Source organism: Anabrus simplex, chromosome 2, assembly GCF_040414725.1.
Source record: "Anabrus simplex isolate iqAnaSimp1 chromosome 2, ASM4041472v1, whole genome shotgun sequence".
Classification (NCBI taxonomy): Eukaryota; Metazoa; Arthropoda; class Insecta; order Orthoptera; family Tettigoniidae; genus Anabrus; species Anabrus simplex.
Genome location: NC_090266.1, coordinates 685,702,655 through 685,721,963, shown reverse-complemented (window position 1 = coordinate 685,721,963; position 19,309 = coordinate 685,702,655). Strand labels below are relative to the sequence as shown.

Below are 19,309 nucleotides of genomic sequence, written 5' to 3'. Positions count from 1 at the left end.
AGCATACATGCCTGGCAATTGCACAATACAACCAAACCACCTCATGCAATCCCTCAACGCAACCTCTGTCAAATGCTGTCAGTTGGTGGATAGGCTGTCTATGGGATCTGTGAGGCATCGCGGGTGCTTTGTTCTGTAGGTAGTCCTCTCTGCGCGTCTTGCTTAACTGATTGACAGCAATTGAATTGTAACAACTTAACAGGACAGTGCCATTATGAATGCACTCTGGTGGGCATTCTACACATTACAGATCCTTGTAAATCTAATTATTTACTCACACATCAATGGTATGCATGTATACCAAAATGGGATAATATTGGACCACTCCTTCTGGGTGCTTAACTTTCTTTGCCAGGCAGTGTATGTACAGGATGGGAGATCAACATGAACCAAACACGCGCAGAGGCGAAGGTACTTGCTTCTCCACCTGTCCGCATCCCCCCCCCACGGCTCGACCCAGAAGATGCACTTGAGAGGGGAACGAGGGGAGGAACCACCCAACATGCCAACATGACTGCTAAACATTCAGCATGTGGTTTTCACACTAGAGATCTGTCAACATTCCCCTCCACAGTGGCCTTGAGTTACTGCGCATCTCTCTATTTATTGCTACATCTCTTAACCAGTATAACTCCGGTTGAACTGTACAATGATTTTTGTCATCAAAAAGGGAGCAGGATGTTTCTTTTATGTGTATTTCATCTTTATCGGAGTCTAAAGATAATGGTATCCTTAATAAAATTGTGAATTTAAACCCTTTATTTATACTGTTCCTCCTCTTCAAAAACATGGCACTAATTTCTCCAGTTCCACGTTCACTTCCAAGATAATTTCTTAACACCAGCAGGTTCTAAATACAAGAATTCTTACAAGTAGAGCTAGGATTATGTAAATATTTATGAAGCAAAAAGAGGCAAAATATGTAACATCTGAAATGAAATAGTTTATAGCTTTTGGTGCCGGGAATGCCCAAGGACATGTTCGCACATTTGAAATAATAATACATAATACTGAAAACAAGCAAGTTTAGGTCAGGTTTTTAGTAAAACTCTAATACAGGGGCAAGTAACATGACTGTGACTTTCCAGTAGATCATGAGAATAATTTACCAAATGTCAATTGGGAAGGTAATGCAAACGACAGGAAGCATGACCTACAAATGGCAAATAAGTTACTATGCGATGGGCACCTGATTCAGAAAGTGATGGAACTAACTAGAGGGTAGAATATTCTGGATGTGGTGCTGGTAAAACCAGATGAGCTCTATAGAGAAACCAAAGTAATAGATGGTATTAGTGATCACGAAGCTGTTTTTGTGGTAAATAAAAATAAATGTGAAAGATAGGAAGGTATTAAAATTAGGACTATTAGGCAATACCATATGGCTGATAAAACACGCATGAGGGAGTTTTAAATAAGTAACTATGATCGGTGGAAAACTGTAAATAAAAATGTAAACAGACTCCGGGACGGGTTTAAAGCAATTGTTGAGGAATGTGAAATAGGTTTGTACCTTTAAAGGTGGTAAGGAATGGTAAAGATCCACTATATTATAACAGAGAAGTAAAGAGACGAAGAAGGAGGTGCAGGTTGGAAAGAAATAGAGTTAGAAATGGCTGTGGAAGTAAGGAGAAATTGAAGGAACTTACTAGGAAATTGAATCTAGCAAAGAAGTCAGCTAAGGATAGCATGATGGCAAGCATAATTGGTGGCCATACGCATTTTAGTGAAAACTGGAAGAGTATGTATAGGTACTTTAAGGCAGAAACAGGTTTAAAGGACATTCCAGGAATCATTACTGAACAAGGGGAGTGTGTATGCAAGGATCTTCAAAAGGCAGAAGTATTCAGTCAGCCGTATGTAAAGATTGTTGGTTACAAGGATAATGTCCAGATAGAGCAGGTGACTAATACTAAAGAAGTATTAAAATTTACCTATGACAAAAATGACATCATGCGTTACTGCGTTGATGGGGTTCCATTTCTTTGGGAATCATTGTAAGTATCCGGGTGTTAATACAAGGAAAGATCTTCGTTGATGATGGTGATGCTTGTTGTTTTAAGGGGCCTAACATCGAAGGTCATCGGCCCCTAATGGTACGAAATGAAAGAACAAAAAATTCCAAAGGCATCCACTGACCAAAATAAAATAAAATATGGCATGAAGAATGAATGGATGGACAGGAACTCAATAAAACACAAAAGAAAAAAACACACAAAAAAAAAACCAGTGGATCGGACTAAATACAGATCGTAAATAACATTATTACCGACCAAGGAACCACTTATAAAGCACAATGATGCTTGGTGTCTAAAGGGGGTGCAAAATCCACGTCTAAGGCCCCACAGAATGGTACATGTCGCGAGTAAAATAGAACCATGGTATGTGTCATGTTGGGGTATTAATCAGAAGTAGCGAAGACTCACGGTGTTCCACAAAAGATGGTACTACTCACAAGTATTGCAATACGTACAAGTAACGCAGACCTATGTTGTTTCGCACACAATGGCGCCACTTACAGCCAACGCAAACCGATGAGTTTCCTCACCTAGGGTACTAGTCACGGGTGCCGGTCCCAAGGGCCCCGTGGTGTTCCGCACATAGTGAGTACTAATCACAGGCAACGCAGACCCACGGTGTCGCTCATATAGTGGTACAACTCACAGGCTACGCCCAGACCCGCGGTGTTGCCCACATGGGTACAACGCACGGGTACTGGAATCCACCAGGCCAGGCTTTTACTGCTACTAATCACAAACCTCTTTCGTACCGAATTTAGTGGTACTACTCCCAAGTACAGGCAACCTATGGTGTTCCCCGCGTGATGGTACGATTCAAAATTAGTTTCATGATTCTAATTCAGTCAGCCCTTGGTCGCCCCTTTTAGTCGCCTCTTACGACAGGCAGGGGATACCGTGGGTGTATTATTCGTCAGCCTCCCCCACCCACAGGGGGTGTGTGTTTGGTCCGAGAGAGGTATTTTATTTCCCTCAAGTCCGCCGGCAAGCCGGTTAGGACCCCCCTATCCGCCACCTGGGACGCGCCACGTGGGAGTATCACCTCTCCCCCTGCTACGCCAGCGTAGCAGGTTCGTGGGGAAAGATCTTCATTGGGGTAATCACATAAACGGGATTGTAAATAAAGGGTACAGATCTCTGCACATGGTTATGAGGGTATTTAAGGGTTGTAGTAAGGATGTAAAGGAGAGAACATATTCGTCACTGGTGAGACCCCAACTAGAGTATGGTTCCAGTGTGTGGGACCCTCACCAGGATTACTTGATTCAAGAACTGCAAAAAAATCCAAAGAAAAGCAGCTCGATTTGTTCTGGGCGATTTCCGACAAAAGAGTAGCGTTACAAAAATGTTGCAAAGTTGGGGCTGGGAAGACTTGGGAGAAAGGAGACGAGCTGCTCGACTAAGTGATATGTCAAAAACATATCAGATCTAAGGCTTTTCAGGCATTTGCTCTATTAACCAGCGTTTCGTCTTAGGTCTGACACTACACTCATCAGAGTGGGATGTGTCAGACCCTACCCACTGACACTGGGGTGTATGCAGGTGAACTTATCATAAGCCCTTATAAGAGGCACAGTCTGATAACTGCATACGGGAGATATATCTCCACAATGGAATTAGCTATTCCGAAAGGAAAATTCTAAATTCCCTCCATGGGAATTTAGAATTTTCTATAAGTGATATGTTCTGAGCTGTCAGTGGAGAGATGGCATGGGAGGACATCAATAGACGAATAAGTTTGAGTGGTCTTTAAAAGTAGGAAAGATCACAATATGAAGATAAAGTTGGAATTCAAGAGGACAAATTGGGGCAAATATTTGTTTATAGAAAGGGGATATTGATTGGAATAACTTACCAAGGAAGATGTTCAATAAATTTCAAATTTCTTTGCAATCGTTTAAGAAAAGGCTAGGAAAACAACAGATAGGGAATTTGCCACCTGGGCGACTGCCCTAAATGCAGATCAGTAGTGACTGATTGATTTTATATATTGTAAACTTTGAGGGCAGGTAAATCCTCGTCAAATCGCTTTGCTTATGAGTAGGTTCTACAACAGTTGAAAATATTTCCCCTCACATGCGTATGATGCAGGGAATCCTAACTGTCGTATTTACCATTCTAAATGAAGGAACAAAAAAAATGTTTTAATTATATTTTCTGCAGCACACATCAATAAATGGACCTGGCGCAGCTCAGCAAGATGCCTATCATAACCGTTACAATTCCATTGTAACACTGCCATATTGTAAGTGGACTTCTGAGGTTTAGGTTAGGAGCAGCGTAATGCTACCTAACCTAACCTACACTCACATCCCCATCCGAAGATGGAGATTCAGGCTCCATGTGCATCTCCCCGTCACTAGACGAGGTGATGCATGCCTTCAATTTCTTCGACTTAGTCCGGGGGTGGAGTTTCTTCCTACGAGGGGAGCGCGCAGGTCCTCCAGAAGGAAGACCCGCTGGCGCAGAATCAGGCCCTCCAGGTGGAGGGCATGAGGCCCCATTTGTAGGAGATGTAGAAGAACGCCTGTTACGGGCGCTCTTTTTCCCCGCCGTCGATTCTTGTTTAGATGGGCTGGGAGATGATTTCCCAGCCCTGGTCGACAAAGTCGCCTCCGCCGGCTTAGGCGCGGCTTTTGCTGACCTCGTGGGGCTTCTGTGCCGGCGTAGGGTAGGCGGCACAGGTATATTGGTGGTCGAAGGCCGGGATCGACCCGCCTTCGAGCTTCTTCTCTTTGCGGCGTTGCTCACAGGAGCAACTGCCGCCTTGGGTGCAGCTATCTTCTGGAAAGGTGTTCCAGTTGAAAATGAGGAACCTGGCAGGGACTGTGCTATCAAGCTGAAGTCTAGTGTCTTGGCCGGTGCATTCAGAGAATTAAACTTACGGCGCGCTTCCTGGTAGGAAAGACCATCCAGGGTCTTGATCTCCTAGATCAGGGATGGTGAAACTGTGACACGCAAACACGATTTCGGTGGCACACCACACGCATATTAACGTTTGTATGCACGTCTTGTTCTACAGACTATACATACCTCATGCATCATATATTCATAATGTTTCAGGTTTAAAAAATAAGTACCGAAAATCTAATTTCAAATTCCATTCAGACGTGCATTATGGCAACACTGATAGAGATAAATGTCAGATGAATTCGCTCACCCACATCAGTCAATTACTGAAGTTTGGCTTGTGTTGGCATAAGTGTTTATCGTTTTGAATTCCGTAAGACAAATAGTTGCTAAGAGATTATCCCTATTTTGAGATTAGGAAAATCTATCGCACTTTATTTCAAAGCCTGGTATTGCACACTTGAGTGATATTAAGGTAAATTTTTTTGAGTGGCAGTTTAGAAATGGAGCTGACTGAATTTCAAGATACCAGTCATGGGTGAACAAATTCTTACAGCTTAGTAAAGCATTGGTGAAAATCGAGTGTGCTTTTGATGGTGAATACTCTCTCCAGAAACCGGAGAACTTAATACTTGAACAGTGGAACAGCCTCGGCCATGAAGAAACTTGCTACAGCGCTACTTACCCATACACCTGTGAGCTACTATTTTCTACAATGAACGTTGTGAACAGTTAGAAACTATCTTGGTTCAGACCTAAGTGCTTCTTGCTTGTTATTGAAGACAAGAAGTTATGAACCTAACATAAATGTCATCGCTACTAAGATTCAGCAACAAGTTTCACGCTAAATTTGAGAATGATATTTCACTGAAAGTGCTTTGGCAATACTAGTCATCTTGATTTCTATATATAACAATACTTAATGACGAAGTGTGTTACAATGGACACTTAATATATACTTTTTAAAATAATGTTAGGTATTCTTAAATCGTACACATTTAAACATGTATATTTGTGGTATTGGTAAAATACGACCACGGAACATGCAATCAAATGTAGTATTTTACAATGTAATTTACTGAGCTAGAAATCCATATGTAAAAACATATTATGGAACATAACTTGGAATTAGGGATGGAAGTCAGGGGAAGGGGCTGTCGCGGGTTGTAACCATTCGAAAGGAAAATAACAAGTGGCACAGTAGACAGTTATGAATAATAAATCAGACTTGAAATGGCACACCAATTGGAAAAGGTTCGCCATCCCTGTCCTAGATCTTCTCACTCAGATAGGTCGGACAGTTCCGATCCCGAGGAGAATGAAGACCAGAGCAGTTAGTGCACTTGTACGGAGGTGTGCACTCCTCCGCGCCGTGAGCTACTAACCCACATGTACCACACACTGACTGATTCGAACAATGATATACCATGTGTCCGAATCTCTGGCATTGATAGCACCGCATAGGAGGCGGGATGTACGGCCTCACATCGCGATAGGTTGTTATCTTGACTTTCTCTGGCAACACTGACAATTTGAAGGAGAGTATGAACACACCCATGGCAACGTCTTCACCGTTGACTTTGCGCGTAATGCGCCGGACGTGTGTCACGCCACGGTGCTTCATGTCTTCCATCAATTCATCGTCGGTGTTCAGAAGATCACGGTGGAAAATAACTCCACGAACCAGATTCAAGCTTTTGTGCTCTTTCACTTTGACGGGGATGTCGCCAAAGTGGTCGCACTTAAGCAACTGATTGGCTTGGAGCGCAGTGCTCGTCCTCAGAAGCAAACCACCATTACGCATTTTCTTTAGATCCTCAAGTTCACCATATACACCTTTGTTATGCCGACTAAAAAAAGTATCGATTTAACCAGCTTGAAATCCTGCCCATCAGTTCTGGTGGCAACCAGGAACCTAGGGAAGCTGGAACCCAGACTAATTCGCTGTACTTGTTCCCAAGGGGTTGCCCCCCTTAGGAATATGTAGGTTTATGTAATAACAAGCAATAATATGTCAAATTATATTTTAGTTTATATCAATGGACATTACATAATTTGTAAAGATTTCTAATCCAAAGAACAACAGACTGAAAGGAATAGAATATGTAACTGCACACAAATCCTAGCCCTATTTATAAAGGATTAGCACATGGGCTCGCAGCATGCTCTCAACACTTATAAGCATCACCAGTAGTAAATGTGTTGCAGAATAAGTCTATTCAAATTAATTTCTTTATGAGAAAATATTTTATTTATTTTGAGCAGACCGCAAGGTATAATCTACAATACAATCACTTTCTTTTCCCAAAATAATTTTATCTAAGATCATCCTTCACTGGTTTTGTAGACAGTACCCATGTGTCAACAAGAAAAATTTATGAAATGACTTATTTTTCTGTAATTTCTCACTGGACATGTCAGACTTTTTCCTTAATTATTTCCTTCCTCTCTTGTTCTTCCAGTGGGTTATGTGAACGAATTGGATCCACGAAACGTCACCATAATATTTGTCCCAAATCGAAGATAATAATTCCTTTTACTCAAATAAAGTGTAAAATCTGCGGTAAATTAAGAAATGGTACGAAATATTTTACTTGTAGAGAATATGATTACGTACTTTACTACCTTACAACTATTTTTGTCTGCTACGTCGGCGAGCTTCCGTATGTGTTTTGTTTGATATAGATGTTGATTCCCATAGGGAATCTGAAATATTTGTCCCGAATGAGTAAATTTATAATACCAATATAAATGGTCCGTTATTGGACATTATAAATTTTCCAGCTAACTCATTCCTGGTTGCCAGCGTTTCGTCCCTGTGTGCTAGGTTGGACTCGTCAGTTGGTACCTAGCACACCTACCAAGACGCATGGCTAGTGCGTACCGTGGAGGCCACTGCGTAGGCTACTTGAAGCCACCACCAGTGCCAATGCACTACGAGAGACTTTGTCGCACAACCATATAATCTGATGGCCAAGCCGGCATCAATTTTTGGAAATGCGATAAAGTCTCTCGTAGTGCATTGGCACTGCCGGTGGCTTCAAGTAGCCTACGCAGTGGCCTCCACGGTACACACTAGCCATGCATCTTGGTAGGTGTGCTAGGTACGAACTGACGAGACCAACCTAGCACACGGGGGCGAAACGCTGGCAACCAGGAATGAGTTAGTTGGAAAATTTATAATGTCCAATAACGCACCATTTATATTGGTATTGTGTTTTGTTTGTTTAAAACTTTCGTGTGTGATGTCTTTGCTCACTAAAATTGTTTGAATTGATCAGGTGTCTATTTCTTCATGCTGCTCATTCGTTTCATGCCCTAACTCATTCACTGTGTGATATATTTATTGGTCCAGAGATCATGCTATTTTCCTTTCAACAAAAAAGTAATATATTTATTGGTCCAGGGATCATGCTATTTTGCTGTTTGAACTGCCCACGCTAGTCATATGGACAAAGATAATGAGAATTCACAGACATAGCACTCCTATTTGTCGGTGCTAGCCCTGGACCTCAAGAAAGAAACAAAAGACGGCAGGAGCAGTGGAAGGGGAGTCCTGTCTACAGCCTGTTAAGTACGTATATTTTTCTACATATTTCTCTAGTAACGATGGTCTTTCTTAATTTACCGCAGATTTTATTTGAGTAAAAGTAACTCTTATCTTTCATTTGGGACAAATATTACAGTGACATTTCATGGATCGGATTCGTTCACATAACCCTTCTAGTGTTGAAAGCTATGGAGCTTTGACAACTTCTGTGGGACTCTCTGAAGATCCCTGCAAAGTATGAATACTGGAAAGAAAGAATAAAGTGGCTGCAGCAAACTTTATATTCCAAAGAGCGGAGCAACATAAAATATTTTGCAGATCGTTGCTCTCTAAACTACCAATCCATTCAGCACAAACCAACTCAAGTTTTAATCCCTCTTTCCTCAATTTGAAGAGTTCTGAAAAACTCTGTTCAGCTCTTATCATACCATGTAACAAGACAAAAATGTAATAACTTATTTTCACAGTAATATCTTACCAATTCTAGACTACTGCAACACTGTACTTACGGACATATCTCAAGACAGTAACAAGATACTTGGCGTTTAAACACCTTTATTTGATTTATATTTAAGCTGCAATTTGATTCTCACATTTCACCTTATTATAGGGAGTTGTCATGGCTTCGTGTTCATCAGCGTCGCAGTCTCCACAGGTTGTCTCTTCTGCATGGAGTTCTAAACTCAGGTGTACCGAATTATCTCTCTCTCTCTCTCTCTCTCTCTCATCAAACTTTAATTACCTCTCCTCCTATCATAACCACGATACACAATCTGGCTCCTGTTTAACAATATATCTCAGTCACTCCAGGACTTACAACCGCTCCTTTGTAGTCACTGCCGCTAGGCTGTGGAATACCCTCCCTGCTACCATTAGGGATTTGCGTTCTCATAAGAGATTTAAGATGGATTGCCGAAATCACTTGCTGAATACTTCTAGCTGACTTGTTCGATGTGCATATGTGAATGAGTGCATGAATTAGCTTATTTTCATAAAAATTAGAAATGTATTTGCTAGTTATAGGTTTTTACTGGGTTTCCTTCTTTTATTATTACTAGGGTTAGTTTTAAAATTATTATGTTCATTTATATTGCCGTACATTCTACAATTATTTCTTTTATTATTATTTCCATATCTATTAGTATATTATTTAAAACAAGTTTTGTTGTATTTAAAAAATTATATGAATGTTAATTATTTTAAATGTTGTGGTTAAGTGTAAGACAGGGCCTTGCACCCTAACTTCGCCACAAATAAAGACGAATTAATTGCTTACTTTGTTTACCTAATTGCGAGACAAATAACTCAGTTTATGGACAGAAATATAATTTTACACATATGCTAAATTCAGACACATGCGCAAATAAAAATGGTAACACTGGTGGACCACTACTGTTTGCATCCAACCATCATGCTCCCAAAACAAATATGACAAAAGCATGACATCACGGTCAGAGGCTTACCCAGCAGAGTTCACGCTTATATTTGTACATTAGCCACATTCTCTCTCTCTCCCTTACTCTGTCAACCTGCTGTCAGAGGCACAGAAGTGATACACAAGCCATAGGTTCCTTTTCTTTTATTCTTACTGGAGAGAAAATGAAAGTAACGTGATTTTATCATTTTCCCTGTATGCAATGTGGAGCCCGCAGGTGCTAACTATTATCTGCGCACCTTTTCTGGATAGATTTACACCCTAGTGCTGAATTGGTCGACCTCGGCAATCTTCGAGATTCATACTGGCAACCTTTGAAACACAAACTATGAATCGCTTATGCATCGCTGTGAGACATCTGGCGTACACTTTACGTACTAGTACTGTTGTTATTTACACAGCAAAGCTAAACTATACAATTCACTCTAGGAATAAGATTCGCATCGAGAAATGTTATATAATGTGTGTGTGTGTGTGTGTGTGTGTGACAGTTGTTGGCTTAAGATAACAAAGGTTTAGCAAAATTAAGATCGATCGATCATATTATCGATTCAATTCAGATTTCATTTCCATTCAGTTGGCAGTATCACTGGAACCAGAATTGCTCCCTCCTTACTCCCCACACCCGTACACAAATCTATCGATAAAAAGTGTGCAGATAATACACAGATTTCATACACCCACCATATATTTTGTAATTCTTTATATTATATTTTAAATATTTTTGTTTGATAAACAACAGGGTGCTTGCCGAGTATTATTTGAAATTAAACCTCTTTGTTATTAAGTACTCATTAGCTGAGCAATTTCAAACTCAATTCCACAGTTCAGTGTTCCGTATACATACAGTATATACAGTCAAAATTACACTAGCAACGCTGTACAAATACATCCTGATTTACATTGGAAAAGCTAGAGAATAGGTCCTCATCATAAATTAAATACAGAAGGTAAATTATAGAAATTTTAACTTTTATTTCATGCATGTTTGTTTTTTTGTTTTTGCTATTTGCTTTATGTCATACTGATGCAGACAACTCTTATGGTGATGATGGGATAAGTCAGGGCTAGACATGGGAAGGAAAAGATTGAAGTCTTAAGGTACAGCATTTGCCTGGAGTGCAAAATGGGAAACCCTACAAAGCCATCTTCAGGGCTACCGACAGTGGGATTTGAACCCACCATCTCCTGAATGCAACCTTCACAACTACATAATCCAAACTGCATAGCCAACTCGCTCAGTTGTATTACATGTAGGAGAGTGAAGGGTTCACTTCAAAGGTTAAAGATCCACCAACTTGCCCCTAGAAATATATTTACTTTTATAACTAAATGTCAGAAATCATGCAAAATTTTTATTACCTCCTGAGTTCAGAGCCATGACAGACATTATTTGAAATTTATTACATGAGGCTTTTTTTTTTTCTTTCTACACATTGCTTTTATGTCGCACCATGCAGGTTAAGTATCGTGGCAACAATAGGATAGTACAGGGCTATGAGTGGGAAGGAACCAACTGTGCTGTGGCCATAATTAAGGTAAAGCCCGAGCATTTGCCTGGCGTGAAAACGGGGAACCACAGAAAACCATCTTTACGGACGTCGGCGGTGCCGAATGCAAGTTGATAGCTACGTGACACAAATCGCGCAGCCACTTGCTCGGGAAATGTGGCATCACTCCCAGAATTAAACTAGTCATAATCAACTCCCAAACAATGTCTTAGTTATTAGGGCAATGACCTGACAAGCGCAGACCGTAAAGAAGGAGTGCTCCAGAAACAGCAGATAGCGCTGTGTGAGCAATTGAGTAAGGTGCTGGCTACAATAGACCAACATCGTGCGTACAGCTGCAATATGCCCTAGCGGTGCAAGGTGAGGTTTTCCCAAGTTTTACCCAGTGCCATGTTTTACATTAAAATTATCAGAACTTCAATAAAAGTTATTATTTCAGTTTTCATATTTATATTAATTTGAATGTTGTTATTAACAGATTCCATTAATATCCTCACAAATTAGTTTTTAACAATAGGCCCACTTTGTAACATGCCTCGAAATTTAAAGCTCAAATACTGAGATCTGTTGAATGATTATGTGTTATGTTCCTTAGGCCTACATGCAAAATTTGCTTGGTGTTTAAAGTGGCCTAACATCTAGGTCATTGGCCCAATACGTTTTTTCTCAATATGTCACTTGTATATAAATAAAATATGAAAATTACCGGGCGAGTTGGCCATGAGCTTGAATCCGGGAGATAGTGGGTTCGAATCCCATTGTCGGCAGTCCTGAAGATGGTTTTCCGTGGTTTCCCCATTTTCACACAAGGCATTTTTTTTTACGTCGCACCGACACAGATAGATCTTATGGCAACGATGGGATAGGAAAAGCCTAGGAGTGGGAAGGAAGCGGCCATGACCTTCATTAAGGTACAGCCCCTAACCGCACGGCCAACTCGCCCGGTGTACCTTAAGGCCATAGCCTCTTCCTTCCAGCTCGTAGCCCTTTCCTATCCCATCGTTGCCATAAAACCTATCTCTCTCAGTACGACGTAAAGCCACTAGTAAAAAAATAAACATGAAAATATGATTATAAAAACAGGTATTGTGCTTGGCACACCTCAAGACAAACACATTATGGAAAATATATTTTCTTATTAAAGGTTGCCTACCCCTCGTCTAAATTGATAGGAAACATCTTGGTGCACCTATGACTTGTTCTGTTGGTATATGGAGGTAGGCTAGGTGTGTGGTTTAGGAATGATATGGGAAGACCAAAACATCAATACACCGATGAGTTTAACACAAGATAAGGTGGCACAGAGTTGCATTAAACCAGTGCACGTGATGACACGGAAGCTTGACAATTAGAATGACAGTAATTTCTTAACAGTTTGGAGACATAAATCGTTAAAGGAATAATAATGTCCCTAAGGAAAGTGGTTGGTAGGCTTAGCTATTAATAAATTTTTTTAAAATAATCTTTCGATTAATCTCCGTTCCAGAATATGTCACGATAAAAGCAATTGTACATGAGCTCAAGTTTCCTAGACCAAGGTTTAGAACCGAATACATATTAAATTCAATCTGGTTTAGGACATTATTTGATCTTTGAAATACTTTGTTGATGACAGGCTAGGTTAACAACAAGATATCACAATGTTTAATTGTTGTTATATATTTAATAATAATATTATTACCGAGCTCGATAGCTGCAGTCGCTTAAGTGCGACCAGTATCCAGTATTCGGGAGATAGTAGGTTCGAACTCAACTGTCGGCAGCCCTGAAAATGGTTTTCCGTGGTTTCCCATTTTCACACCAGACAAACGCTGGGGCTGTACCTTAATTAAGGCCAGGGCCGCTTCCTTCCCACTCCTAGCCCTTTCCCGTCCCATCGTCGCCATAAGACCTATCTGTATCGGTGCGACGTAAAGCAACTAGCACAAAAAATTTTTTTAAAATAATGTTATTGGCTTCATGTCCCATTAACTACATTTATAGTTTTCAGACATGCCAAGGTGCTGGAATTTTGTTCCGCAGGAGTTCTTTAACCTGTCACTAAGTCTACCAACATGAAGCTGACATATTTGAGCACCTTCAAATACCACCAGACAGAGCCAGGATTGAACCTGCCACGTTGGGCTCAGAGGACCAGCGCCCTACCATCCGAGCTACTCAGCCCAGTGTTGTTATATATTTCACAGAGTCTGATACAAAAGGGAAGGAACATGGTTGTTGGGATAGAGTACCAATCAGCAGAGTATTTTGAACCATATCATCAACTTGGACTTCTACAAACCAACAAAGAATTATAACCGATCAATTAGTTAACAATGTCACGGAGCATGTAAGTTGCAATTTCTCGTATGTGGAACTATTAAACAGTTATTTCTACAGATCAACTTTTTTAAAATCAAAAGGCTACATTCACTTTAACAAAGTCTTTATTCAAAGTTCTGGTTTTTTTTAAAACAGATTTATTTCTTATATGTTTTATGTCACACCATTATAGGCAGGTCTTATGGCGATGATGGGATGGGATTGGGAAGGAAGCAACCGAGGCCCTAATTACTTTGGGACCCCAGCATGAGCCTGGTGTAAAGATGGGAAAGCACAGAAAACCATCTTCAGGGCTGCCAATTGTGAGGTTTCAACCCAAATGTAAAATTACTGTTATGTGACACTCACCAAGTACCCAACTCGCTTGGTCAAAGATCCAGTACACTAATTATTCTTCATAGTTTTCCACAAAATCAGTCGTAAAAGACTTGCATCACAATATTTTACTTCATAAAAGTTCTTGCTGAGATTGAGAGGAATTTGTTCCTTCAGCCTAGCAATGTACCACATTCAACTGCATCAGAAAGGAAGTCTGCCACTAGATGGACTAAGAAAATCATTCCATGCTTCAAGAGCGATTTTAGGAGACCGGAAAGACAAGGCTGCAATCCTGAGTGAACGCTATGAGCATTGGTTGAGCTAGCTGTTCAAACCGTTGTCAAATGAAGATATATAGCATGTGTGGAGTGGGGGGTAGAGGGGTTAGATAATCGTCTACTTTTTTAAACAACAAAAGAATAAAACATTAAAGCTGAACATCACGTTCAGATAACTAACCTGCAAGTGCCCAGTGGTAAATCATCCCACCTAACTACTTGACACAAATACTAAACTTCTTAAAAATAAATATATGGAACCTAACCACTGAACTATAAACTGGATTCTGCAAGATATCCCAAGTTAAGCAACATTGGGAGTCTTTCATAGCAAGGCACTAAGGCACTAAAAATATCGAAATAACATGCTTCGACTGTAAATGATTTAAGTGATAACAGAATTTCACTGCAGTTTACTCCAATGTACATCTTTCACCAACAGGTAAAAATATCTTGTTTTAACCTACGTCAGACACAGATAGGATTTATGGCGGCAATGGGACAGGAAAGAGCTAGAACTGGAAAGGAAGCGAATATGGCATTAACTAAATTACAGTCCCAGAATTAGCCTAGTGTGAAAACAGGATACCGCGGAAAACTATCTTCAAAGCTGCCGAGAGTAGGATTCGAAACCACATCATACCGAATGCAACCTGACAGTTACGTGACCTAAACTGCGTAGCCACTCCCTCGATAAAATATATACCGTATCAACAACTAAGAAAAGTGATAACAGGTTAACATAATTATTATAACAAATATAGCGTATCTCAAGAGCACCGTGAAAAAAAATATCTAACGTAAGTTTCAAAGAGCGTGTTACCACGAATCACACTGATACTACAATAGGACACAACAAATGGAGAGTAACATACTCTTAATTACTTAAATTCCGCTTCCTAAAAAGTAAGCAAAATAGTGAACATTTTCTATGAAAACTGAACAAACCGCTCAAAAAACTTTCCGGGCCTTTCACAGCCTACATTTACGGAAAGTTTCAAAATTCTCAGGTTTCAGGAAAAAGGGTTTCCAAAGTTGTATTTTCTGCCAATCAAAGCAGATTAGTTGTTAAACAAGACAAAACACGAAAATTAAAGTAAAATACGGTACCGGCAGAGATAACATTGTAAGAGTTCTCAACAGTCAGTGTTACCTGAGCAGAATCCATTGTGGGTGTGTTGTCCGAACCACCTTTCTAGGATTTCGTCTCAAGCGATGGCGAAGAGTCGATCGTTGTTGTTGTTGTTCTACCTTCTACCTCGGCCACTCGTTCTACTCTTCTCTTCCTTGATGCTTGTAACGGAGTTTATATAACCGATACTTGAATACCTGAAATTAATACACTTAAAGCGATGTAAGTTCTGTGGTGGCATAGTCCTCTAGAGATTTTCCTTTTCGAGAGTAGGCAGGATTTGGCCAAGACCAACTACAATATATTGTATAATATAATGCAGCCAAATTGTCACACAGTGTAAGAGAGAAGATTAGTATATGTACTTGGCCGATAAGACAGAGCTTGAGGGATGTTTCACCATTCAACGGTTAGACGTCAACACGGAAATGAAGATCATAACTTACGATAGGCACTAGGCCTACATAATTATATTTGTAGTTCGTTTGATTTGCATACTCGCTTGTCGATTTTCATCTCTTAACACATATATCCAGATGATACCGGTCGCAACCGTTTCCACACTGCCGACATTCACACGTCGCGTTTCGTTCGTGAAATAATGTGGTTTTACAGATGAGGTGTGGAATCCATTCACCACCATTCACGAAAAAATATGTCTCATTTCTAAATTGTGCATAGTCCAAGTCCGGTCTATCATAGATCCGGTGCCATAAAATTCTGGCCAAATTTCTTCTCTTCGTCTTTGTAGGTACCGGTATGTCAGTAACTCCTCAGAGACTTTAATATTCGGCAATGTAAAAATGTATTATCAGATCTTCTATGGGAAAATTTTATCTTGCCAGAACGTAGACAAGTCTTTATCTTATCATCTTTGATACTCCACATACTCGTTTGATGAAGAGTGCTTTCACTCTCTCTAGTGTGCACAGATTCTTTACAGTAAGGTGTGTCCAAATAATTTCAATTCCGTACGTCAATATAATAGAAAACGCAACTATCGATATTAGCTATAATGGTGCCGCGATAGGTTTGGTCTAATGTAAACATGAGCATGTGTGAAGCACCAGTTTAGTTCTTTCTGTTCGTATGTTTTGATTTGGAAACGTTAGTGTAGTGATGTATTCATCGAAATTTGTTTCAAAAACTATTTTGATACTAGCTGATGAACCCGTGCTTCCCTGCGGGATTCTCAGAAAGACTGACCTTATGGTTTTACTAACTGAAGAGAACATAGGTCATTACAAAAGCGTCAGTAGGAATGTAGCGATTAAAAGCAATGTTATCATACAAAATACTCTATCAAATGAAAACCCGCATATTTCCTCACTTTTAACGAACAGTACTACGGTGCCAATCTAATAGTCCAAAGCTCCAGAGCTGGAATGACCAGGCTGCAGACTGCCGTGAACACTTCTCTGCCATTATTCCGTTAAAAATGCACCCTGCTCATTTAAATCAGTGCCTCAGATTAGAGACTGAATAGCTCGAATGCTATGATGAACCTGTGTGTTACGTACCAGTAAAATCAGAAAATGTATGAACCAGAGGAATGGCACGCTAAAGAAGAAAGTTATCTACTTCCCTCCAATATTCAGACGGGCTGTTAAGGCCGGTCTCCACTGATTAACATTTAACACCAACATGTTAAATTTAACATGTTACAATTGACATGCATAATGTGATTGTGTCTTCCAATTGAGTTTGCATGCTAACTCAGAATGTTGAGGTTAACACTTTTAACATCTTGGCGTGTTTTCCGCTCCAAGTGGAAAACATGTCAAGTCAATTCGTTGTTCGTGAGATGTTGGCACAGCTTCGGCAACTTCCTTTTCGTTTCCATGTCAACAGATAGCCAAATATACAAACGACGTGCTTCTCGTGAAGTAGGATTATAATTACGACACTCCGCATCACTCGTTTCCTTTCTTATAAGCTACAAATGCATTACTGCTGCAAATACGCGCACGTGTGTCGTTCTCTCTGCAATATACTAAAATTTATAGGCAAAAATGGAGTGGAGCAAGATTACTTTGGACTTAATTAATGATATAATAGAAAGGCCTTTTTGTGGGAAGTCTCATCAAAGGAATGCAGTGATAAAGCGAAGAAAGCCGACATTTTCCAGGAATTCTAAATTATCTATAATTGTTCCCGCGAGTGCATCGAAAAACCTAGAGTCCCTCCGCTCCCAGTACAGTCGACTATTGCAAAAAAGTCAGAAAAGTCGGGGTGGGAGCGGACAAAATTTATACTTCTAAATGGTTTGCTTTTGAAGCAATGAGCAGGATGACGGCAGGAATTGTGTCTAATAGAACTGCATTTCTAAATCATAACAAGAAGCAACAATGGCAATAACAAAGGCCAAATCCCTACATCTGAGTCCAATGTCCTTGTCTGAAAATACCAGACACCACCTAAATGTATTACCACAAATTGATATGATGAACTACCTGTATATAAAGAAACGAAGTCAAGTTTAACATGTTTCTTAACTGTGGACACAATGTTAAATGAAACAGTATTCAACATTTAACATGTTGATGGTGTCACCAGTTAACATTTAACACTTTTTACAATTAACATGTGGTTGTTAAATGTTAATCAGTGGAGACCGGCCTTTACACTCGATCGAGCGGGCGAGTTGACCGTGTGGTAAGGGGCGCGCAGCTGTGAGCTTGCAACCGGGAGATAGTGGATTCGAACTCCATTGCCAGCAGCTCTGAAGGTGGTACTCCGTGGTTTCCCATTTTCACACCAGGCAAATTATTGAGCTGTACCTTAATTAAGGCCAAGGCCGCTTCCTTCACACTCCTAGCGCTTTCCTATCCCATTGTTGCCATAAGACCTATCTGTGTCGGTGCGACGTATAGCAAATTAAAAACTATCCGGTACGCAGCAGTAATCCTATCTATCGGAGGTGAGTGGCAACAGAAAACAGAAAGCACATCACAACAAACAATGGTCAATGTAATGTTATTGTTGATTAATGTTATGAGCTCTCTAAATTGTAGGCCTTCACATTTAGTTTTCTTTCGACTCTGTGATATGGCCACAAAAAGAAAGCACATTCCAATTTCAGTATCTGTTGACTTCGGTAAAACAAGAGGAAATCTTAAGAATACTTTTCAAATGCTCGCCACAAGGAACACAGATCTTGAAGTACTTGAAAGGAAGATGAGCAGCCTAGAGAATATCCCAGACATGATTGAGGAGGGCCTCACCGACCTAGCGCTAGACATGACGCTGAACCTCATTAAGGAAGGCCAACTAAAAAGACCTCCCAAAACTGCAAAGATATGGTTCGATAAGGAATGCTACGACCTTAGAAAAGGGACTTTAGAACTTCTACAAAAAGCAAGACAGTCGGATAGTAATTACATACTGGCAGAATATGCGGCGAAGAGAAAATAATATCAAATAACAATCAGGAAGAAAAAAGCTATATTCTCTGAAAACCAAGCTCTTACGCAAGCTAGGGATGCTTAGAGCAGCGCCTCCTAGAGAACAAGGCCTGGCAATACGATTCGTGACGTCACGCGACTGGGCTCAGCCGTGACCACCACGGCTCAGCGCGAGTGGATAGTAGATGAAGCTAATTCCTTACGAAACTTGAAAAATACGCTGGTTATTCTACGAATATTATTTCTCGTAGACGCGCATATCGGAAGCGAAATGAGTAATATACCGTAATAATTAGAAAGAACAATTAAAAATGAAAAAAAAGAATTTTTTAAGACTCTTAATACTGAACCACTTTAATAATATGTCTATATGACACATTCTTACGTATATTTAAGAGTCAAAAAGGATCAGTTCCTTTTACAAAACTCGCCGTAAGACCTCTCTGTGTCGGTGCGACACAAAAAAAGCAAGCTTTTACAAAACTGAACTT

General features: G+C 40.2%; 1 protein-coding gene across 5 annotated transcripts in view; it reads right to left on the bottom strand.

The window, feature by feature from the left end:
* Nucleotides 1-15,558, bottom strand: part of LOC136864373 (synaptophysin) — a 134,241-nt gene extending 118,683 nt beyond the window's left edge. For 3 of the 5 annotated variants that reach the window (XM_067141288.2, XM_067141289.2, XM_067141290.2), the window contains exon 1: nucleotides 15,436-15,465. In XM_067141288.2, the coding sequence (XP_066997389.1) occupies nucleotides 15,436-15,450 (15 nt within the window). In that variant the 5' untranslated portion in view covers nucleotides 15,451-15,465. Of the gene's footprint in view, nucleotides 1-15,435 lie in introns of all 5 variants that reach the window. The other 2 variants (XM_067141291.2, XM_067141292.2) reach the window with 2 other exon arrangements.
* Between the last annotated feature and the right edge of the window lie 3,751 nt (nucleotides 15,559-19,309).